At 37.8% G+C, this 24,500-nt stretch overlaps 2 protein-coding genes across 3 annotated transcripts in view; one reads left to right on the forward strand and one right to left on the reverse strand.

The window, feature by feature from the left end:
• Positions 1-12,088, forward strand: part of zgc:195001 (uncharacterized protein LOC567531 homolog) — a 20,176-nt gene extending 8,088 nt beyond the window's left edge. Inside the window, exons 2-7 of the mRNA XM_059348097.1 lie at positions 1,738-1,986; positions 4,143-4,225; positions 8,741-8,767; positions 8,890-8,952; positions 9,907-10,046; positions 11,675-12,088. Coding sequence (XP_059204080.1) covers positions 1,738-1,986; positions 4,143-4,225; positions 8,741-8,767; positions 8,890-8,952; positions 9,907-10,046; positions 11,675-12,088 — 976 coding nt within the window. The remainder of the gene's footprint in view (positions 1-1,737; positions 1,987-4,142; positions 4,226-8,740; positions 8,768-8,889; positions 8,953-9,906; positions 10,047-11,674) is intronic.
• A 4,959-nt stretch (positions 12,089-17,047) lies between these two features.
• akt1s1 (AKT1 substrate 1 (proline-rich)) lies at positions 17,048-23,644 on the reverse strand. 2 transcript variants are annotated; one of them, XM_059349018.1, is made up of 7 exons: positions 23,513-23,644; positions 22,245-22,295; positions 21,554-22,159; positions 20,457-20,724; positions 20,280-20,363; positions 19,276-19,448; positions 17,048-17,959 (listed from the first exon to the last, which is right to left on the reverse strand). In XM_059349018.1, the coding sequence occupies exons 3-7, from the start codon at positions 21,944-21,946 to the stop codon at positions 17,822-17,824; spliced, it is 1,056 nt and encodes a 351-aa protein (XP_059205001.1). In that variant the 5' UTR covers positions 21,947-22,159; positions 22,245-22,295; positions 23,513-23,644; the 3' UTR covers positions 17,048-17,821. The 2 variants fall into 2 exon arrangements, with proteins under 2 accessions (XP_059205001.1, XP_059205000.1); XM_059349017.1 differs by having other exon boundaries at positions 21,554-22,295.
• Positions 23,645-24,500: the final 856 nt, after the last annotated feature.

Raw genomic sequence — 24,500 nt, forward strand, 5'->3', positions numbered from 1 at the left:
TGGTGCGAGTTGGTGGCGCATCTGTGCGTCCTACGCCCAAACTATAACTCTGACAGCTTTACCAGAGGATTGTGAGTGAGACAACAAATTTTCCTACGTTTCTATGTATAAATTATTTCTGTAGAGTGGAATTTGCGGCCTGGAGCACTGTTTTCAAATGTATTTTTTGACAGTTTTACCTCTCCCTCTACACTCTGAGCGATGACATCACACATGAACATTGCAATACACACCCATTATAATCTCAGAATTTCTCCAAAAATTATCATGGTCATTGAACAGGAATTGATAAAAAAAAACTATATGAATATATCGAAACGTGGATTAATACACCAATACACTTATGTTGCTCCTCCCCTCTCTTAATGTTATGCTGTATCTCTTCTCGGATGAGAGGACACTGGTGCTGCTTGTTCGCCGCTTCTCCATCCGAAGTTTATTGTATGTATGTTTATGTATATGTACGGACTGGTTGATGGCTAATTCTTCCATCCCTGTCTTCCTGTCCTGTCCACCCCTGTTGCCTGTGAAGCGTCTTTGAGTGTTTAGAAAACTCCTATGTAAGTGAAATGTATTATTATTATTATTATTATTATTATTAATAATAATAATAATAGTATTATTATTATAAAATAGTGACATGTTAATGTTGCACTGAGGCATTACTTCTTGCACTATATTCAGTGAATAATTAAAATAAAGAAGAAAAATATTTATTAATTTCTTTAGCAGTCATCAAAGCAAATATAATAAATTGCTTTAAAAGGAAATAACAAATATAAAATAAAATAAATATTTATAGTAAAGAATTATAAACCATGAAAACATTCATTAGGTCTTTTTTTAATACTGAAATATTTTATTACTTTCTGATTTCTTGCACTACATTAAGTGAATAATTTAAATTAAAAAATAATATTTGTATTTATTTAGCAGTCATCAAAACCAAATATAATAAATTGCTTTATAAGGAAATAAAAAGTAAAAAAAAAAACATTTGCAGTAAAGAATAATAATCTATAAAAATGTATATAAGGTCCTATAACAAATTTAAAAAAAAACCCTGAAATGTTTAATTATTTTCCGTTTTCTTGCACTGTATTAAATTAATACATTTAGTTAAAAAAGAAAAAATAATTTATTTGGCAATCATCAAAGCAAATACACTCTTGATTTAGAGTTGCTCAATTTCTTTTCTTAAAAAAATGGTGACAGGCTTTTAAACGCTCATTATAAATGATTCTGTGCTCAATTAAATCAGTTACTTGAGACGAGTGAAAATGTCAGCAACATCTGCGCCCGCAGACCAGTTACAAGCTGTTATTTTCTCCCTCTGACCACACCAGTACAGAGCGAGAGTGCACTTACAGCAGCTGCTGATTGATGGGACCTCACGTCGACGACAGCTCTCCGCTGAGTAGTTGGCTGCTGTCTTAAATATTGCCTGCACCCCGCCCAACCCTCCTCCTACCCCACCCGACCTTCTGGGGTCAGAGGTCACCGTGTTGCCTCGGTGACAAAACACAGGCACATACTCTGTACAAATGCGAATTCACCTTTGACCCCGTCCGTTCATTCATCAGCATCACTCTCTAGTTTGTGTCATTGCACCTGAATGTGTTTGTCAGATCTGGACCTCACACACATGCTCAGTCCATGTGTATGTAAATGAGCAGATGAGCATGCATACTCTGGATATACTGCGTATTCGCTTGTCTCCAACTATCTGATCCCTAGAAAGGATCCAGAGTTTCATGTGACAGGACCGTCCCTTTGGGGTACCCATTACATCCAACCAAAACTTCTGCACACTTCCCCCCACCCCCGCACCCCCCCTCCTCTCCCCTCCCCGCCTCATTTGGAAGTCAATAAGAGAGACCCTCCAGAGACGCACAGCCACATCATCACAAGACCTCTCCGTTTGATACCAATCAGCGCCGTGAGCACCAGGGGAATCATGCCCGTGCCCAAGAAAGCAGGTAAGAAGTCATCCTGACCCGAGCCTCTGCAGACCTGTGAGGGACATGAAGCACCTGTTGGTCATTTATCATCTTAACTACTTTATTAATTAACGCACAGTTAAGATTCACTTGGCAGATATAGAAGTTAGAGTCTGTTACACTATGATTCTGTGGTTGAAATTTGTCATTTTGCATCTGAAAATTTTTTGAAATTTCGTACTTTTCACTGCTCAATACCATGTGGGCTCAAACCTCACCAACTATTCTCCAATTTTAGTCACAATTTAGAGCTTTTTCTCCGTCTCGTCTGCCCTGAAATGCATTTGCAATTAATAACTCCTTCCATAATCAGCAGGATTAGAATCATAAATGCTTAATTGTTTTTATTTTCTCTCTCTTTGTGCAAAGCTATTTTACAATAAGAACACATCTATAGTTATGCAAAAAAACATGTTTTTCTGTCTGCATTTGCAACTGATCACTCCTTTTTTTTAAATATTCAGAATAATAATAACTTATCTTTTTCTTAAACCTATCCCTCTTTTTTCTCTCTTTGGTAATAAGATCACATTCGTAATGGTGCAATAAGTGCAGATGATACTGCATCATTTTATTAAAAGTGTGTCAGCACTTGAGCATATAAAAGTATTAACTGCTTGTCAAAGGGTTTTATTATGACTTTATTATGTGTTTCATATGCTGTTTATTCGATGTGGTAAAGTTTCCTCGTGCTGACCGTCCCTGTTAGTCAGCAGCGATCCTTCCTCTCTCTGGATTCTGCCAGTTTTCTCAGGAGCCATCACTCATGTCAACAAAGTGTGTGAAGGCTCCTCTCGAATTTAATGTCCCAGCCTCATCTGCAGTTTCACAGCTCGTGTTTCTGCCTCTCTCTCTCTCTCCTTCCCACCTGTCTCTGCTCTGTCTGCAGGTAGTTCCTCATATGAACATGTATTGTCCTTCTCTAATCTGTGCTCAGTGTTTCCTTTTCCATAAGAGCTTCAGGCGCCCCCCCTCCCTCACTGCTCCGCCTCCCAGTCCCAATGTTACTAATCCTTCCTCTGGCAGTTGCAGTAATGAAGTGTGAAATGCTGCACAGTAATTCAAGTCCCAAAATGTAAAAGCCCCGGCTGTTTGGCTCGGCCATTATGTAACATGCGGTGTCCATCATTCTGCACTTTGAAGTCTCCTGAATTTACGCTATCAAAAGTTTACTTTGTCACCATAACTGAAAGAGCCTTATAAACTAATGTGACTAGCTGGTGTTTGTGGATGAAATACACCAAACATGATTGAATAATGTGTTTAATGTGGGCCACAGGGGGACTCCCGGTCCCTTTTCTGTCTGTTTAAGGCTTTTCCTTCAGAATGTGCGGGGCTTCCAGCCATCAGCCAGTCTTGACAGGAACCGGAGGGACGAGCCAACTAGGGTCTCATCTCACTCTCTTCTGATCTTGCTGTCTCAGTGGGATGTTCTGAACCTGATCTGCACAGATAATGTAGCTCTGTCCCACTGTGAGCGGAATCTGTGGAGGGAAAAAGTCTAAAAGGGCCGTCCAAAACAAACCCTCTCATCGAGGCTGACCTTTAGAGGCTGCTCGCTCCTTTAAACATGTGCTCAGAGGGTAAAACTCTTGTTTTTCACTTTCATCCTTTTACACAAACCCAGCTCAGTTACTTGACACTTTTACTCAAACTCCATCCTATATTGCTGATTTGATTCATGAGGTGTCTTTTTTATGATCCCTCTGCCCTTAAATATTTCAGTGCCTCACACCTCACTCCTGCATCCCTCCACATCTCTATCTCTGTGAAGTCAAGTCATCAATCTCTTTGACTATCTGTTTATCTCTGTGGGGCTTTCCTGTTGATCCCACTGAGCGTGGACAGGCAGCGCCGGGTATTAACCTCCTCAGCAGAGCTGGCCCGTCTCCAGTGACCCTCCTCACTGACTGCCAGCCTGATATCTCACTCCAAGGTTACCGAGGGCCAGAAACATCTTATAGATCAGGAGATGGATATTTAATATGTCTGGCTTCTAATCTAGCCTCAGTCACTCCTCTTAATGCCTAAGTTATTCCACAAGGCTTTTCTTTCACGCTGTGCTCCTTCAGGGACGAGATCAGAAAAGGAGAAGAAAGACGAATGAAGTGATCTGTCACCGGTGTCTTTCCCCTCCACCAGCTTCTTCTTCATGACCTTCACTCTGTCCCCCTCCTCTCTGTCCTTCTCCAGACATGCTCTGTCCATCTGCTGGTCTGAAGTCAGTCAGGACAGGTGGACAAAATCCAAATGTGCTCTGTAATCAGACCCTAAGCCTCAGTAGGGTCCAATTAATATTTCTGCGTATCGAGTCAATTATCAGATTTTCAGCTCTTAGTGGCTTCATCCAGGTTATTGTGTTGGACATAATGGTCTGTCGCCTCACGGTAACACGCATATATATTTAGACTTTTAATTACAGCTCAGTATTTCAGACTTTGAGGGAGTGGCTGAGGATCTTTGGCCCTCTCACAACACGCCGACACGATTCAGGGAAACCAACGCCGGCCCTCAATCACATCCGATGACTGCAGATGTTATACCAGTCTGTGCCCCCCACTGCTGAATGAGAGGTTATGTTTCCTCTGACTCAGATGTGTCCTGGGATAAACCATCCCACCTGGAAGAGCTGCAGGCACATGGTCAACATCATCATCACGTTTAAAAGCGGCCTTCAGCGGGGTTACTCGGTGCATTTACACTCGTGTTAACGGCTTTACAACATGAACACCTTTAAACTTAAACTTTACAACTTTAAAAGTGCTGTACACATTAATATTGCAGTAAACACTATTTACCATGCAAAGATTCAGTGGAGTCGTGGCGTCCTGATCAGAAAATGAAGTCACGCTCCGTACAGGTGTGTTTTATTCCCAGTTTCTCCGTTTTCTGACACAAATTGTTGGTAGCAGGTCCAGCCACGTGTGCATGTTGCTCTGTCCCCACTGTTGCTGTTTTTAGGACTGTTTTTGGCGGCATTAACACTGTTCAGCCACCGCCATGTTGAGAGTTGTGTGGAGGCAAATCGATTCGCTCTGAATTTCACATACAGCCACTTTAAAGATCTCCTTCTTTGTTTTGGTTTGGTTCAATTTTATCATTAAAAAAAGTACACAGCATATTCGATATAACATTTTCCAAAAACAAGTCAAAACAAAAAGGCACAAACTTTATCCTACACTGTTTATGGACATGAAAAAACTAAAAATACACCATTAAACAAAATAAAACTATAAATGGCATATAAAACAAACTGTGTATTATGCATAAAGCTGTAGCAAGAAACAAGCCTTAAATTGAATTTCTTTTTCCAGTGGTGGAATTTAACTTGGAGCATTGATGTAGTACTTACATTCATTTTATGCAACTTTATATTTAAGCTCCACTTTATATTAGAGGGAAATATGATAGTCCACCACACTGTTTTTTGAACTTTTAGAGACTTTAGACATTTGATGCATTCTTATAGATTATTAACTAGTAAAAATAATCTCCACAGTTAAACAGTAAATGCTGCTTTTACATGAATGCATCAGAAATAATTATATAACATAGAATACATTAATATAATTGCTGAACACTCATGGTTTACACTTTAAATCCAGGACTTTTACTCTTTGTGGTTCCTTAAGTAAAGGATCTGAACATTTCCGCTGCAGTGAAATGAAGGTTAATGGAGTGAAAATACTCAATCAATAGACTCAGCTTCCTTCTGAAGCTTTCAATTTCCTGAAGTGTGTTCAGTATTTCCTGCTGGATCTCCAACCAATATGATGATCTGTAAATCCAACTATAATGTCTAAACTATAATGTTTCCAGATGTTAAGAAACTCATTGGGATGTCAGATTGCTGCATCTTATAATGCTTCTTTAAATCACTATTACTGTACAATATTGCAGGTGTGGTTGTGCAGGGTTTTCACAAGTCATATAGCTGTAAAAGCTTATTTATTCCAATGTCGCAATCTTTTTCTGATCTTATTTTATCCTGATTATCATTTTTTTCCCATTCTGCCCAAACTGAATGACAAATGAATGACAAAGTGAGCAATAATCAACCAGTTATTGTTGTAAAAATAACCCTAAACCATTAGACAAATGGCCAATTATTGTTTAAACTCATATTTATATACATTTAATCGAGTTCACAAAAATATTAAATATGTCCAACTGAAGTGAAGAAAAAAAGTGTTTAAAATGAGAAGATAATGTAGAATATTTCCATTTGATGATATGATATAGCCATTAAAATATGCAATGTTGAGATTAAATAGTTGGAACGAGATGATTCAGAATATATGTTAAAAAATCTATTTTTAACATTAAGGGAAATATGAATGGGAAAGTCTGCTGGTTAATGAAACTGAAGCATTTACTACACAGCCACGAGCGATATGAAAACCCCACTCTGAAGCGTCCTTATATGGAGTCAGGGGGAAATGAGGATGTTCTATCTAATTTTGGAAAACAGAAAAGGACAGAAAACAAGCTTGAGTGATGATGTCACCGTCCGATAGGTGAGGAAGAACGATGTGAAATGTGAGGAAGAGAAACCTGAGCGAGGAACACTTACTACCCCAGATGAAGGGGGGCCGAGGAGGACCTGGAGACAGTATTGGGTGGCAGTTTTCTCTGAATGTCAGAAGACACAGTGACTCACAAACTGGGGGAGGAACAAACAGACACAACATGACAAACATGCCCCCGGTGGTGTGAAGTAACAGCATCATGCAGAAATGTTCTCAGAACGAGACCGCCCGCTGTCACAGGACGTGATGTGTGTCCTCAGATGTGTGTCCTGGCCCCCACATTCCTCCTGCTGAAACCTAAAACTTCATGAATCAGTGCTGAGCCCACATAGTGCACATACCGCCTGTGTGATCTACTGTATGTTGAGAGCAGCAGGTGATTTATTGGTGATGAACGGCGGCCTGACAGAAGCACTGATGAAGAGAGAGAGAGAGCGGGAGAGACAGACAGAGACAGAGAGAGAGAGAGAGAGAGAGAGAGCGGGAGAGACAAACAGAGACAGAGAGAGAGAGAGAGAGAGAGAGAGAGCGGGAGAGGCCACAGGGGGAGAGGAGCTGCTGGCTGCAGGTTACCTGTCAGTGCAGACCTGGAGAAAGCTCTGCATGGAAATGTCTTTATGTTTTTCATCTTGTTTCCTTTAAGTAGAAATGCCAAGATTCATACTGCATAAATAGTTATTTACTCAAACATTTTATTAATATTATATATGAATATTTTGAGATTTTTTCAGCTGTAGACCATAATTATCTGATTTAAAAAATTTTAAAAGCTTGAAACATTTTAGTTTACATGTAATTAGTCTAGAATATATTTTATTTTCTGAAATGACTGACAAAAAATCTTGAATTTTTTCCCATTATTCACATTTTTTTAGATGCACCTGTGTATTTACCCAATTAAAGCGTTGTGGGTCAAATAAAGAAAATTGTTTTTCTTACCCTAACCCAAATTTTTAAGTTTTTAAACTTAACTCGCTACTTTATCACACGAAGAATAAAGAGTAACAAACAGGTACAAAACAATCATGCTAGCGAGAATGAACTCTTTGAACCAAGGTCACTTTATTTTATTTTACTTTTATTTATTTTATTTTTTGTGTGTTCAGTGTTAAATTTGTGTTCCTGGTTGAAAATATGCAAGTAAAAAAAGTATATTTAATTTATTTTTGTACAAAATCAATATGAGCTTATGTTATAAAAATAATAATAATAATAATAATAATAATAATAAAGACAATAGTTTAAAAGTCCTAAAAAAGTTACTTCTGAGGAAAATTTAACAAAATATCAAAAGTAAGCATACTGGTTATGGTTTCATTGTGTTTTGTTGTTAAAAATTTGTGATACAATCACATATTATTCGGCTACTTAAAGCAGCTCCAAGGAACTCACATTTTGTGTTGACTTTGGCGCCCCCTATGAACATAATCGGTATTGCGGTATTGCAAGCAGTATTGATCTGGCTGCAGGAGCCTTTGTTTTGGAGCAAGTAAAGTAAAGGAATAACTTATTATTAATACCATTTTTCTTTTTTTAACAGCTGTTTGTAGGATGCCTAGTGATTAAATTAGGTATCTGTTTGTGTTGCATGATGCAAAGTTTTCTTCCTTTGTCCCTTTTAGCTGTTTTGTTTATTTTTCAGTATTTTTTTATTTTTCTCTTTGCTGAATCTGCCTCTTTTTGAGCCAAAACCATAAGAATATTACATCAAACTTTAAATTATCTCAAGAAAAATCTGCTTTCTTTTAACGTACTCTTTACCGCCAAACTTTGCCTGTTTTTCTGGTCCAAATGTCAGAAATCATTTCATCTGAATTTGTGGGGAATACAAGCCGGGGACAGACTAATTATAATTAAATAGAAACATCTTGTCTTCGCTCTAATGGTCTTGTTTGCTAATATTGGTCATATAGAGGCATTTCATCACCAGTTAAAAAACTTATTATAGCTGCTTTAATGTTGTAGGTTGTCAATGTGCTGCCAGTTTTACAGAAGTTACACACCACTGTATCATATTTTATAAACTCCTCATATATTTTGTGATAAAAAACTTAATATGTTAAGTAACTAAAGCTGTCAAATACATGGAATGGATTACTTTTCCCTCTGAAATGTAGGGTAAATTAGCATAAAATGGAAGTACAAGTAATATATCTTTGTCTTATTCATTATATTATTTCAGTGAAATGACACAGTCTTCTTGTTTTGCAGGAAGAAAAAACGGCAGCGCTCCAGAAGGTAAAGCGCCAAATGACAATGAAAAGCATGAATGAATCAACTAGTTGTATCATGTAAATGCAATTATCACACTGAATGGATTTCCCTCTAACTCTCCTGTTTTCTCTGCTGTCTATCCTCAGAGAAGCTGCCGCCATACGAGCCGAACATCCCTGAACCCACCACCAGGGCCGACTTCATGAAACGTGAGGAGCACTTTAAACGTCTCATGTTAAAAGACAGTTTGATGCTAATTAATGTTACTAAATATGAATTCAAGCTATTATTGGAAATTAGAGTGTGCAAATAGATATTATAATTTAATGTAGTCACAATAAAATTAAACAATTTAGAAAGTAAATATTCAAAAGCAGTGAAATTAATTTTTAAAAGATTTATAACGCAATTTAAGCCAAAAAATGTAGAAATAATTGATAATTGATCATTCAAAGACATAATAATGATATGATGTTCATTATATATTTATTTACACTTTTGCCAATAAATATAACATATATATATATGTATATACACACACACACACACACACTTATTAATTAAAAGTTATATTTAATAGTTATTAACAGCTATATTATTAATTAAGTTATATTTAGTAGAATAAAATGAAAATGAAATTTTAATGCTTTAAAAAAATAAATAATAAATAATTAAGAAAGGTCAAAGTTTGTAAGATTTAAAGTAATGTATGTTAAAAAAAAACATTTATTCATCTACTCTTCAGTTCACCTACAGTTCAGTTTATATATATATATATATACATATATACACTGTTATTAATTAAAAGTTGTATTTATTATAAATATATCATGAATATCATGTAATTATTCTGTCTTTAAGTGATCAATTATTTCTACATTTTTTTGCCTTAAATTGCTTTATAAATCTTTTTCAAATAAATTTTACTGCTTTTGAATATTTACTTTCTAAATCGTTTAATTTTATTGTGACTAGAGTAGGTGAATAAATGTATTTTTTTTTTTACATACGTTATTTTAAATCTTACAAACTTTGACCTTTCTAAAAAAAATTTTTTAAATGTAAGCATTTTGTCTTAATTTAATTTTTCATTTAAATTTATTAAGTCATAAATATTATAATTAATATATAATATAATTTATAAATCCTTTGTCCCTTTTCAGACTGGCTTCCGATCTCTCTGGATGATAAAACTGCACAGAAGCTGTTGTGGATCTCAGAGGGCAGCTCTAAGGTCGCCCGTACATCGGACGCCGTCTGTCCTTATCCCAACAGACCCGAGAGATACGACCACTCCCCACAGGTAGGCGGCCCAGGGGGACGGCTCAAGTAGTTCAGGGAGGAACCAACAGTGCTGCTGTTGGTCTTATTTGTAGAAAAAAGTAATTGTATGTGGTTCATTGTGTCCAATTCTATTCTGCACTGGAATTCTACTCCTTAATACTTACTCCTTCTTTAGACACTTTATTTTTTATTGTATTTTTATTGTATTTTTATATTTTATTGCTTGAGGTATGCCTAGGTTGTTCTTATTTAATTGTGTTGTTATTGTCTCTGTGTGTAATGCTGCTACTACACTGTAATTTCCCAGCTTGGGATAAATAAAGTCTATCTATCTATCTATCTATCTATCTATCTATCTATCTATCTATCTATCTATCTATCTATCTATCCATCTATATCTATTAAAACCAAACCAGTCAGATGGACGCATTATGTGGTAATTAGACAGTTTGGGAACATATTTTACTGTGGACATTTAATTTAACTTTAATGTTAGCTTAACACAATACATGTGTCTGCTACTTTTCCTGTAATTTGTAAATATAATTGTACAGTGTACACATTACACCTTCTGTTCATTTAGTCATGTTAGGCTGTCAAAGTTTGATGATCTGCTCACTGTTAATGTTAAAATCTGTCTCATTCAGAATGTAAACAGCCTTGTAAATGAATAGGAACAAACAGTAAAAAAAAAGAAAAAAAAGATCTATATTTAGACAAAGGTGTAAAGAGTTAGTAAAAAAGTAACTAAATGCTAAATACAAAGGCGACAGTATAATGTAAACTTATTTGGCACCATATTATTAACTAATCTACTGAATGTATAGGTGCATCTGAAGACTGAAAATATTCAGTTTACTACCTTAAATCAAGGTTAACGGCAACAAACCCTTAATATTTTAGAAGATGGAACAAGGGGAACTTTAGCATTTTTGCCTAACAAATTATTAATCAATAAAAAAAACAAGTGCAGAATAATTAATCAGAATCAGAAATACTTTATTGACCCCCGGGGGGAAATTGCTTTTGTTACAGTTACTGCTGTATAATAATAGAAAGAAGTCATAATGATCAACTAGCCTTAGTGATTAATCGACCAATGAATAGAGGTTTAAACTGGCACTGAAGGTTGAACCCAACAAGGTCCAAACCTGACAAAATTCTGTCTAAACCCAACCCGACCTGAACCTTGATAGCTTTTTTTAAAGCTTGAACCTAATTAGAAAGAATTGTGCTTATTAATTTTATTAGTTCATTCAATCTTATTACAATCATCTTTATCAATGAAAATGACTTACAAATAAATAAAATAAATATATAAATTCAAATTGATCGAACAGAATAACAAAAAAGTAGAAAATCATCCCGCCCTGTGTCTCCTGTGCAACCAAAATCGAATCACCTGCCTCCTTTTCGATCCTCTTCTCTCTCGCTAATCAAACATGTTACAGGTCATTTGACGTCTGATTGGTCAGTAGCACATGTGGCAGGAAAGGTGCACAAAAAATGATTTAAAAATCCAGTCCGGCCCTGTGAAACCTGACCTGAAACTAGTCAGAGCCTTCAGGTTCAGCAGAGACCTGAACCTCTTTAGGGACTCACTTTAAGGTGTGGCCTGCAGCTCTCCTCATGTCCTCTCTCCTGCAGGTGCTGTGTAAGGAGGGTCTGATGGGCTACCGGGGGTACTGGGAGGTGGACTACGACGGCTGGGTGGTGATTGGGGTGGTGTTCGAGAGCGCCCCCAGGAAGGCCGGGGACGCGGGCCGCGGGCCATGTGGCCTCGGGGAGAACAGCAGCTCCTGGGGCGTCGGCTGGTCTGGCTCCTGCTACCAGGTGTGGCACAACAGCGAGAACGTGGACGTGCAGATGCCGCTGACCTCCACCATGGGCGTGTACGTTGACCAGCCCGCCGGCATCATCAAGTTCCTCCTGGTGGAGGGAGAAGCCGAGAAGGAGGTGCGTCTGATCCACAAGTTCAAAGCCAACATCACAGAGAAGATCTTCCCCGGGTTCTGGGTCGGAACAAACTCCTTCTGCCTTATCCGGAAAAAGGATCAGTGACACGGCGGGATCAGGGGTCAGGGGTCGAGCATGACGAGGGTGACGTAGTGTAAATGTACGAAGGTGTCAGGAGGCAGGTTGTGATGTTAGGGGAACAAGTGTCGGTCGAGCAGAACGTTGTGACATCTTTGTACAGGTGCATCTCAATACATTAGAATATGATGGAAAAGTCAATTTCCAGTAGTTCAAGTCAAACAGCCCCAACCAAGTATTGAGTGCATATACAGTCTTGGAAAAAATGATTAGACAATACATTGTTCATTTGTTCTTGTTCATTTTAATGTCTGGTACAACTAAAGGTACATTTGTTTGGACAAATAAAATGATAACAACAAAAATAGCTCATTAGAGTTTAATTTAAGAGCTGATATCATGACATTTTCCATGTTTTTTTCTTGATGATGATTTTGGTTATTATCAATAAAACCATGGAAAATGGCTAGATACCAGCTCTTAAATTAAACTCTTATGAGCTATTTTTGTTGTTATCCTTATATTTGTCCAAACAAATGTATCTTTAGTTGTACCAGACATTAAAATGAACAAGAAACTGAATAAAATAATGGTCTAATAATTTCTTACATGACTGTAGATGGACATACTTTTCAGAGGCCAACATTTCCATATTAAACATACTTTTTAAAATTTTGTAATATTCAAATTTTGAGACACTGAATTTAAGTCTTCATTAAATGTAAGTCAAAATCATTATAATTATAATAAATTAAATAAATTAAGACATTAAATGTTTCATTCTGTGTGAAATTGATCTATATAATGTGTTATTTTTACTTTTTGAATTGAATTACTGACATAAACTTTTCTATGAAATTCTAATTTATTGAGATGCACCTGTAGATTGTTTGCTTTCTCTGGTTGCATGAAGAAAGCCTTTTCATCTCATATTATATCCAAAGATGGCTACTTATTTTATTTACTATTGTATCTATTTATGTATGTTATTAAACGTAGAGCTGTCGGCAAAGTCGTGCAGGACTTTGCACGTGCTAGAGTGCTTGTTTAACTTAAGAGCTTGCATCTTTTTTATGTGCTGAATGTAGTCAATAAATTCATATTGTGTAATAACGCTGACACTGCATTATTTCTGAGTGGGCCAAGCACAAACAGAACATTAACCCTTGTGTTGTCTTAGGGGTCAAAAATGACCGACCACTATGTTTAACAGCAGAGGAAACCCCCTTAATGATCTTTTTCAACTTGAAATTCAATGACTTTTCCTCAAATGACTCCAACATGAGAAAAAGTTAAACATTTCCTTTGTTCATATTTCCATGAAAGCTATAAATCAACAGGATACAAATCTTGTCTTGAGGGTAATTTTTGACCCCGGCAGTTATGAAATAATTTTCATACCACAAAAACCATAAAAAAACCATGCTTGCAGGCACGTATTCATGCATGCTTGCTAAAAAAAAAAAAAAAAATTACACCTATGCAGTACCTTTAGCAATAAAAATAATAATAAAAACTTGACTCTGGCCCGTGATCCTACCCATACATTATTAGATTATGATTTGAACTGTTTTCAAAATGGAAAAGAGGAGGAAGTCATGTCAGATAATAAAGCAGGTGTTGGTGTGTGTGTTTGTCTGTGTCTGTCTGAAAGTAGTGTGAAACTCTTTTTACAGTGATCAGAAGAAACTGGTACCTCTACTTTCCTCCAGAAATGTTCCCGCCTTTTTAACATGGCGGTCTATGAGGCTGTGGGTGCATGTTGGTGGCGTATCTGTGCATCCTACGCCCAAACTATAACTCTGATAGCTTTAGCAGACAAATGTGAGTGAGAAGACGAATTTTCCTGTTTCTATGTATAAATTATTTCTGTAGAGTGGTATCTGCGGCCATGAGCGCAGTTTTCAAATTTTTCTCTCCCTTTGCACTCTAGCGATGATGTCATCAACTCTAGTCTCTCCATAACACTGGGGGGATTTTTTGCCGTGTTTTTGCCGAATAATTTGAAAAACGTTTGCCGAAACCCTTAGAAAAGTCATAGCACCCTTGTCATGGCCGAGCCGGTCTATTTGACACCTTTTTAGTGTATGTGCGACCAAAACTCTGGGAGTAGTCGCCCGAAAAAAAAACATGAAAGAAACGGAGGAATGCAATCTAGGATTAAGCCCGGCGAATAACAGTGTGCTCTTTCAAGCACACTCAACAAGTGAATTCCACTGATTAAATCCAGTTTTTCTGCACTATAAAGAGGGAAACTCTTTATATTCCCAATGTTTGTTTATGACAGGTTGTTTCTTCATGCAAAACAGATTTCTGTTTTAAAATTGATTCAAGCTGCTTTGTTTAAGGGGGAGTGAAGGTGGGTCATTTTTTACCCTTAGGACAAGAGGTGCATGTAAGTTAGGCAACACAAGGGTTTACTCATTACTTCAGTAGAGCGCTGAGGAACTCTAGAGGCCGCTAAGAACACTGCATCCTCTCACACAAACTCACACAGAGTCAGCTCTCTCTTGGTGTTGCTCCTTTATTTCAAACATAAAAGTACTTAACGGAACATTTATTTGTTTTTGAAATGTCAGAAATGGACATTTGTTCCTTTCAGATCAACCCATCTCTCTTTCTTTCTCTCAGTCTCACAGTCACTTTCTCATTCACTCAGTCATTTCAACAAGATATCTGGAGCAAAAAAAAAAAAAAAAAGACAACCCCTTTAACTCAGTATTGATTTACAATCATTCTATCAGTCAGTCATTCATTGGCAAAAGTAAAAGTACAAATAGGCATGTTATGAGGAGGTGCTGGTGTCCTCTGCTCAAATTTGTTTGTTTTGAAAAGCCACAAGCTTCATGTTAAGTCAACCATTTTTCTGGTTTCTACTCCTTTAAGGAATAGATGTGTGTTTTATTTCTGGGGCGGTGGACAACAACTGGCCTGTTGGTCTCCTGTAAATAACAGGAGCATGTGGGGAAACATCCATGTGGTCCTAAGATCTCTGGCTCCTTTGCTTCATGCTGAAACTTCAGTATAATAGAGCTGAGAGATGGTTAGCTTAGCACAAGTATAACAGCAAGCCTGGCTCTCTCTCAACCTAAAGAAATACACCTGCAAACACTTTTAAAGCCTAATTACAATAATTTAATTAAACAAGGTGTAGTTATTTTGTTTAATCTGCACAAAAAAATTTAGCAGTGATTATTTTAAAGGGGAGTTGCATGATTTTTCTTGCAGGTTTTCTTGTTTTTCTTGGATGCATAAGCTGCTGTTAAGAAATAGTTACAGGACGTAACTTGTTTGTGAACATTCTTGCTCATGTACCGAAAAAAATGATGCAACATGTCAATCAGTGATCTTAAGAGGTGGATTTGTGTGTGATTTGTCTTCATGCTAAGCTAACCATCTTCCAGCTCCAAGTGTCACACACAGATGTAAAATATTTAACTGTATCTTGTTTATAGGGATAGTTTAGATCAGGCATGTCAAAGGGCCGTGTGGGTGCAGGTTTTCGTTTTAACCAAGCAAAAGCACACAGTTTGACCAATCAACTGTCTGGAGACTGAGATCAGTTGATTAAGTGAGTCAAGTCTGGTGTGATGCTGCTTGGTTGGAACGAAAACCTGCAGCCACGCGGCCCTTTGTGGAATAGTTTGGACATGCCTGGTTTAGATGTTTGGAAGTGGGGTTGTACAAGGTACTTATCTGTAGTCAGTATGTTACCTGCGGTAGATGGCAATCGGCATGATCCCAGCTTGGAGAAGTGGCGAAGAGAACTGACACAGAAGCTAAAAAATGTCCTGCTGTGGACGAGGCAGCAGCTAAATGTATTTTAGCCAGCTTATAAAATCAATATCAGTTAAAGTGTATGCTACATTTTGAATATATTTCCCACTTTAACTTGCCATCAGACAGCTCTATATGACTGGGAACTGTAGCTGTTACCTACGCTCTCTTCGAAGCCACCAGACTCCATTGACCAAAACAGTAATTTTACCTCACAGGACACAGGAGTTGTAGGTCTACCGCTGCCTCGATCAGTTAGTTTGTTTGTTTGATTCTTGTGTTTTTAATGGTTAGTTTGGACTCATAAAGTCACACAGTAGTCTTTAACATAGCCAGTAATTTCACCTCACAGAACAAAGGAGTTTCTGGTCGACTGCTTCCTCGATCAGTTAGTGTGTTTGTTGTGTGACTCAGCCAACAGTCTGCATCCTGTTCCACTATCTTTCTTGCAAGGTCACAGTCGCTGCAACCTGCACTGCCCAAGACAACTATGATTGGTTTAAAGAAAAACAAACAACCCAAAGCTGTTCTTTCCTTCTTATCGGACAATGATAATGGGTGCACCACAGCACTGTGGAGACTGTTAGAGACAACTGTGTGCCTTTAGTAAATCAGAACTAACCCTTAAAAACACCAAAATCACACAAACAAACTAACTGATTGAGGCAGCGGTAGAACTGCAACATATGTGTAAAATTACTGTTTTTGTCATGGAGTCTGGTGGCTTTGAGGAGAGCTTTAGTTCCCTTTCAGACAGGGCTGTCTGACAGCAAGGTCAAAGCAGTGAAAATATTCTATATGTTGCATACACTTTAACTCATATTGATGCTTTTAAGAGGGATAAAATACATTTAGCTGTTGACCCGTCTATAGCAGGACATTGTTCAGCTTCTATGCCGGTATTCCTGCCTGCTTCTCCAAACTGAGGCCTTGTCGACCGCCATCTAGGTAGCACACTCACTATATAGTCATGGGAAAAAATATTAGACCACCCTTGTTTTCTTTAATTTCTTGTTCATTTTAATGCCTGGTACAGCTAAAAGGTACATTTGTTTGGACAAATATAATGATAACAACAAAAATAGCTCATTAGAGTTTAATTTAAGAGCTGATATCTAGACATTTTCCATGGTTTTCTTGATAATAACCAAAATCATTATCAAGAAAACCATGGAAAATGTCTAGATATCAGCTCTTAAATTAAACTCTTATGAGATATTTTTGTTGTTATCATTATATTCGTCCAAAAATGTACATTTAGTTGTACCAGGCATTAAAATGAACAATAAACTGAAAAAAACAAGGGTGGTCTAATAGCTTTTCCCTTGACTGTACATGTAGCTGCTGCCCTATCTACAGCAGGACATTGTTTAGCTTCTGTGCCGGTATTCCTGTCTGTTTCTCCAAAGTGAGTCAACCACCTTCTACAGATAAGTACCTGATACACTTAAAATATCTGGAATTATCCCTTTCAGGCAACAAAGCAATTAGTTTTAGAGCTACTCCACATGAGAATAAAACATGCTGAACTAGTGACAGTGATCAGTCGGGTCCAGACGGCTGCTCCCCACATTCCCATCACTTCACAGGTCATTTTAACCAAAAGGTAACCTTTCCCACACCTTTACCAGCACACAATGAACATTTAGCCGTGTTAGTCAGGCTCCTTACAGCCTGTTTTAGTGTCCTTGTTGATCAGCGCAGCGGGGCACTACACACTCGTCCTGAGGTCCGATCCTAATGTAGTGTTGGATGTGTCAGGGTGGAGGGGGGAATATAGTGTTGAGAATGTTATTAGTGTTCATAACAACATTTCTTTTTTCTCAAAGCATGTGCCGTTAATTTTTGTTAGTGAGAAATAAATGGAAGTACGCTGCTTTACATCAGCCAAGCCAGGTCTCCTCTCCTGCTCTCACTACCTCCAGCTCTCCCTCTATCTCTATCTATCCCTTTCTCTCTCTCTACTCTCTCTCTCCCTCTCTCTCAGTGCTTGAGGGAGAAGTCCCCTGTGTTGAGACGGGGCCGAGGCAGGGCCCCAAACATTTCCGTCCCGTCGTTGGCTCCTGGGGCCAGCAGGGCCTTCATACTGGCAGCGATGTGCTCCAGGTCAGCACAGCCCACCTGCAGCACACACACACACACACACACACACACAGACTGAATGTTAACACAGGAAGCCCGGCTATATTTATATGCTTATTTCCTGTAGGATTGGTTTTCATTCTCTACAAAAATGCTGTTTGACATTCTCAAATGTTATTTGTAAAAATATTTCCCTCACATGATTGTCACACACACGTCAACAGTCACATGAACTGACAAGCCGCCGTGGTTATTAGTTGACGCATCACAACACTGAATACTTCCTTTGTTTTGGTCTTCAGAGAGCATGAAATACGTCATAAAACAACATAAAAACAAAAACAACAGCTTGCTCAATTATTTTTTTCAGGATGTCTGCTTTTAAATTGAAAATCAGACTGAAGGAAACTGGTTATATACGTGTCATTTACTGTCGACTCACAAAGAAACCAGAACTTTCCCAAGTTCAGGTAAAAAAAAATAATAATGAAAATTTCTAACTAATTCATGTGACTTAGCAAAATCTCATAGCTCTACTCCAAATACTTCTAAGCAATTAATTTTTGACGTTTTGCCCTCAGAGATAAATTTAATGATTTCTTTATTTTATGTATATTTTAGACGAAGACCCAGCTCTCACAAGATTGACTAATGGAAAATACTATTTCTAAAAAGTTTTTACCCTGAAGCTTTATTTTGAAAGAACTTTGGCACTTAATTGTAATTTTTATGCAGGACCAGAATTTGGTGGTAAGAAAGTGAAAAAGTTAGTGAATAGATTTTTTTTTTTTAATTATTTAAAATTATTTGTTTGGGTCCCCGGATAAGCGGAAGAAAATGGATGGATGGATGTTTGGGTAAAAAAATATATTTTTTAATAATTAAATAAATGTATAAAATTTATAATAAAATGAATAATAAAAAAAAATAAATTTTTCAGTAATTTGATTACTATAAAATATGCAGCAACAAACATTTACATGGGATACAAATTATCCCCAGGAATCTTGGAATTTATAGTAAAAAAATTAGCACAATCCAATGAAAAGTAGGCAACTGGTGAGGCTTAGAATATATGAGAGGAATCACACAAATTATAAAATTTAGCTCAGAGGGCTAAACATCAGCAATTCATCATTAAAAAACGTATTTGGAGTGATAGGATTTATTAAAATTAAATGAATTTGAGAAGTTTTCTTGACATGCTGTGAGGTTTCTGTGAGTTGTAAATTAATTTAGAAACTCTTCCAGTGATCTGACTGTGGTGCAGGTTTCCAGTAAGAATCCTTCTGTCTGAAAACCTTCTGGTCTCACACTACATTTCTACATTTTGTACGATGATGTCGTGTGCTCACCCGCTCTCCACTGTTGCTGTCTCCCTGAGCTCGGCCTCCTCTGCAGCCCCACACGGGCACCGATACGGGCAGGGAGCGGGCCAGAGCCATGGGGTGGGCGTGGCGGGACGAGTAGGAAGCCTGACCCATCGCCATGCCGCGAGTTGGCGGCGGAGCGTCCTCACTCAGAGAGCCTGCCATAGAAAACAGGTCGAGTACACACAATAATGTGGATCTGTAACAACTGTCAGTCAGATCAAACTCTGACTGCAGGAGCCTGAGTGCTTTTTATTGATGTTGGACTTATGAGTGGTTCATAATTTAAGTTCATGCAAAATGTGTGCAGATTTAGAAACTCTCTCACAGAGAATATTCTTCAATATTTACAGTTTAATGCAGTTACAGTTCATATTTACAGATATACAATATTGTTTGATTCTTTGCACTTAGTGTGTAGATCAGTTAAGATGCATTCATTTGAGATGTTTGTTTGTTTGTTTGTTGCTTCCTAGTAACTTGCACCTTTTTTCCCCAGAATTCAGAGTAGGCTATATATTTACAGAAACTAAGGTGCATCAGTTTAAACATAAAATGTATTGTCTCTGTACAATTTTCAAATTAATATATCCCAAAGTATTATCAAATTTTGTTGTATTAAAAACTTTTTTATTCTTTATTTTTATTCAGCTTTTTACAATATAATTTGAAGAAAATTACAACATGAGGCGTTTCATTTTTAAAGAGCAAAAAAACACTTTAACATAAGGACACTTGGGGGAGATATACACTTTCCATTTGTGCCATATTTCCTCAGATTTATTTACTTGTAGCTTCAGGAAGAAAGTGATTCTTTCTGTTACACAAAGTAATCAGAGATTGTAGCTGCACAGTTTTTGACTTGACTACTTCTCACCTTTTTAGTAACTTTTTTTAAAGGATTTTGTTCTGCACCAACCTTATTTTGTGCTAAAGTTAACAACTTTACAAAGTGTCATGTGGTTGAAGCTGAAGAAACCTCCACTCACCATCCGTACTCTCCTCCTCGCCGTCGGACTCAAAGAATGGCTCGCAGTCCCGAGACAGAGAGTCCTCGTCCATGGAGAACACACCTGAAGCAAGGTGATGATAAAAATCCTCAGAACTGATTCAAACCAAAGCATTTCGATACACAGACTGTATGTGTGGACCGTTTCTCTCCTCACCTGCGCTCTCATTCCCGTAGGGTCTCCTCTCGTCCATGTCCTCCTCCTCTTCCTCGTCCTCGCACTCTTCTTCCAGGTCCTCGATGCCGGACCTCTGCCTCCCCCGCTCCGCCTCCAGCGCGCTCTTCTCCCGCTCCCGATCCCCGTTGCCGTTCTGCCCGCCGCCCTGCCCGATCACCGCTCCGGAACTGTAGATGGACGGGTAGCTCTGGGAGTACAGTCTGTTGTTGGGGCTGATTCCGCCCACGCCGCCGTCTCCTGTAAAGCTCTGGAACAAAACAAATCACCATGTTATAGATGTAGTTAAGAGTGAAATAAAAGCATTTTAAAGGTACATAAACTAAAAGATTATTAGACTTGCAGAGTTTATCATCACATTGAAATCTACAGCAATCAGTGCATGTTGACACTTTGTATGTTTTGATCATAACAGTTTAATGCTTCATAATTTCCAGATCCGGTCAGGGATTAACAGAGTAACATCCATCTTCGCTCGTCTCGGTGAGAGACACCAGGAGACAACAAACAAAAAAAAAAAAAAAAAAAAAGGATCAGGATTGTTTCATTTCAAACCTTCTAGATGTGTGTGCAATATTAACACTACACAGATTAAAACCTTTGGTGCCAAGAAAGTGGAAATGAATGGAGATATTTATGCTTTTTTCTATGTTTGGATAAAAAATATTTTTTTTTAAATTAATTTGATTGATGCAAAACATGCAGCGACAAGTATTTATTTAGTATTTCATTTTTTTGTATGAATTTTTAAACATTCCAGTGAAAAATAAGCAATTGGTGAAGCTGAGAATACAAATTCAAGGATCAAAAAATGTAATAAATGCAGCTCTGAGGGCTAAAATACATAATTAAACAGTATGGACAGTAGCAGGATTTATATATTTTTTTTTTTCAAAGAATATATATATATATATATATATATATATATATATATATATATATATGACACCAGATTATGTTGAAAATTAAGCACTTTTAAGGAGCATATTCTTTATTTTGAAAACAGTTGTGTTAAATTAAGTATTAGGAATTTGTACGAGCCATGCACGGTACAGTGTGCAGCTCCTGCAGCCACTCACCCCCCTGTGTCCAGGGTCAGAGGTCAGGTCGACCACCAGCTTGGTCCCGCACTCTCCGCCCGCCTGGCGTGTGTGCTTTTGGGCTGTTAGCATGGTGGTGGAGTGAAGAACGCCAATGTCGTCCATGTAGCGGCGTGCCGACTCAGCCAGGAAGCCTTGTCCCCACACGTTATAGGAGAAGTCACAATCCTTCGGAAAGGCACTGCCGCTGTCCCGCTTCCTCATCCCGTCTCCGCCACCAGTCGACGACCGGAACTTCTTACACGCTGTGAGTAGAGCCAGGTCGCAGCCCGACTTCTGGCAGTAAGCCTCCGCAGCAGAAAGTAGCACCAGCCAGCTCTCTTTGTGGTTGTCTGGGATCTCGGGCTCAGATGACTGGGTGATGGAGGCCATAATGGTGCTAAGTCGTGTTTTACACCTTTCTAGTCTGAACTGACCTGATGAGAGAAATGCTGATGAAGGATGACGAGTTTTGAGGTTTATCAGAAGATTACGTTGGAGATTTTTTGGGGGGCACCAAACTGATTACAATATTAACAGGTAACTTTGGTAGCTGCGGTGTATCTGAGTTCTGTTGCTTCGGTCCTGCTGGTGTTAGTCGTAGCACTGGTGAAGATGCAGGGAGAATAATGATCAGTCAGGTAGAGAGGCACTGGGTGACTTTATGATATGATACACTGGGTGTCCTTACACACTGGAGAGCCAGGGGAGAGAAGAGATGTTGCCAAGTTGCTGGTGATACCTGAATAAAACAAAGACAAATAATAAAAGTCAAGGTTAGATGCAAAATACATAATACAAAGGCAATACATATCAGTCAATGTAAATGGGTGCCTCTTTTTATAAAATAACTTTATGAACTGTACCATCTAAGATTGAAACATATGCTTTATTAAAAAGATCACCAAAGACACACCATTTTTTGTAAAGAAACTGTAAAAACAGACATTATCGTCAGAATTTGACCTGTCCAACAGTCCTTGAACAGATCATTGGCTATAACCAAAACAAGGCTTAAAACGGTGGTATTTCCGTCAAATCACTTTATTCTACATGTCTCATTTAAAACATAAACACGGCAAACGGTCACGTGACAAATATTCACTGAAAATCAGACTGTTTACACAGAGCTGAGAATAGTGGACAGGCAAGGCTGCAAAAATGCTAACAGTTCAATATACCCCGATATTTATTAAACATGTGGGCACTTGGAAAAGTGCTGTATATATACATTTCATTCTAATTAAAAAATAATAATAATTTATCAGAGAAATTCAACTTGTTTTTTTCTCATTTCTTTATGATGTAGGCTATGTCCTTATAACGGTTTTATTCAGCACAAAAGATATTTTTCAGGTGTTCCCACTTCTAGCCATGATTGTGCTGACTCCATAGAGGTAACAGGACTTATTCATTTTGTTTATATTGAAAATACTGCAGTGGAATACAAGGACAGGGAGTCAAATAAAAGAGCAAAAAACGCCCTGAAACGGCTTGTTGGGGTGCAGAGGATTAACCTCACCTGCACAACTTCATCTATTTCTGTTGCGTATCTAGTCATTGTATAATTGTGCAAAAATAAATGTGCAAAAAAACAACCTAGTTAAAATAATGTGTAATCTGCCGCAGCCCTTAGCTCCTCCATGAGCTGACTGACACCAATCTGTGCTAACTAATGCTACTGTAGCTACAGAAGCTTCACAATGACCCTGCTCTCTGCTCAGCCTCTTTACAGAAACCTTTGCAGTCGTTTCTGTCCGGTTTTAAACTGCACGGTGCGGACTTTTACTGCACGGTGCCTGTCGCTGCTGCAGCTGTTGTTGTTGATCTTGTTGTTTATTCAGTGTTGTGTGCAGCCTCCTCATGATGGACCCACATTTCACCTCCATTTTTCAGGCTTTAGCAGGAGCTGAGACGCGCAAGTATAAATGGCAGAAACGAGCTGACACGTTCACGTACCTTTTCAGTTTCTTTCTTCCACGTTGCCAGATGTTTATCAATCCTTAACTTTACTTCTTTTTTTGTCAGACGTTTTCTACATTCTCCCACGGTTTCTCTCCCCTAGCTAGGCTCGACACCAGCAGCAAGCTAGCGAGGATTAATAAAGGCTTTTCCGCCCGAGAATTTCAAAGTAAAAGCCGCGTCAATGAACAACTCGAGAAAGGTATTACATACCGGTATATACACAGGAGGAATATGTGGTAATTGAGCATTTATTATCTAATAAAATACAATATAATATAATATAACTGTCTTTTGCTTCTTATTTGCATTCAGTCTACTGTCACTTATAATTTCCATAAAATGGCACTTAAGCTTAACCGGCACCTTATTTAAATTATTTTAATAAGGCCAATTATAATTTAAATAAGTATTTGTGCTTATTCAAGCTCTTTACTTTTAGTCTCATCTTTAGCTGTGTTAATGTACTTGTTGCCATTGTATTTTATTGTTTGTGGTACCTATACCAATTTAAAACTAATTAAATCAGCTACCTACCTATGTATCCATCTAATTATAAAATGTATAGATAACCTACATTTAGTCCAAAAAAATATATGCATAGGCATCTAAAAATAGTTGGCAATAGGTCTGCAAATTCTGATTGATTTTCATATACCTTTTACAATAAAAATATTAACAGTGTTCAGTTCCAATTCATTTACTCCAGGTAACTGCTGGCATAATCTAGATAATCTTTATTTGTTGGGTTTAAATTGATCTTTTTCTTGTATAAAATCTTGTTTTCCATCGTGACAAACTTCCTTCCAGAAGCTTGCTACAAAGTTACTAAGAACATTTTGGACCAGTAAAATAAAGTGTTACCAAACATTATTAATACTTCAGTCTCCCCTATATAATGGAGGATTCACGCTGAATCTGTGTTTATTATTATTTTTTTGATTCAATGTCTCCTTTTTCTTTGATAATAAAGCATAAAGAGGTA

Source organism: Centropristis striata, chromosome 13, assembly GCF_030273125.1.
Source record: "Centropristis striata isolate RG_2023a ecotype Rhode Island chromosome 13, C.striata_1.0, whole genome shotgun sequence".
Taxonomy (NCBI): Eukaryota; Metazoa; Chordata; class Actinopteri; order Perciformes; family Serranidae; genus Centropristis; species Centropristis striata.

Excerpts from the sequence above, each read along its gene's own strand:
- akt1s1 (XM_059349018.1), bottom strand. The coding sequence starts at position 21,946 with ATGGCCTCCATCACCCAGTCATCTGAGCCCGAGATCCCAGACAACCAC. Across the intron at positions 20,725-21,553 it reads CTGACCCTGGACACAGGGGG|AGCTTTACAGGAGACGGCGG; the intron begins GTGAGTGGCTGC and ends GTTTTGTTCCAG. Across the intron at positions 19,449-20,279 it reads CGAGGAGGAGAGTACGGATG|GCTCTCTGAGTGAGGACGCT; the intron begins GTGAGTGGAGGT and ends TTTCTATGGCAG.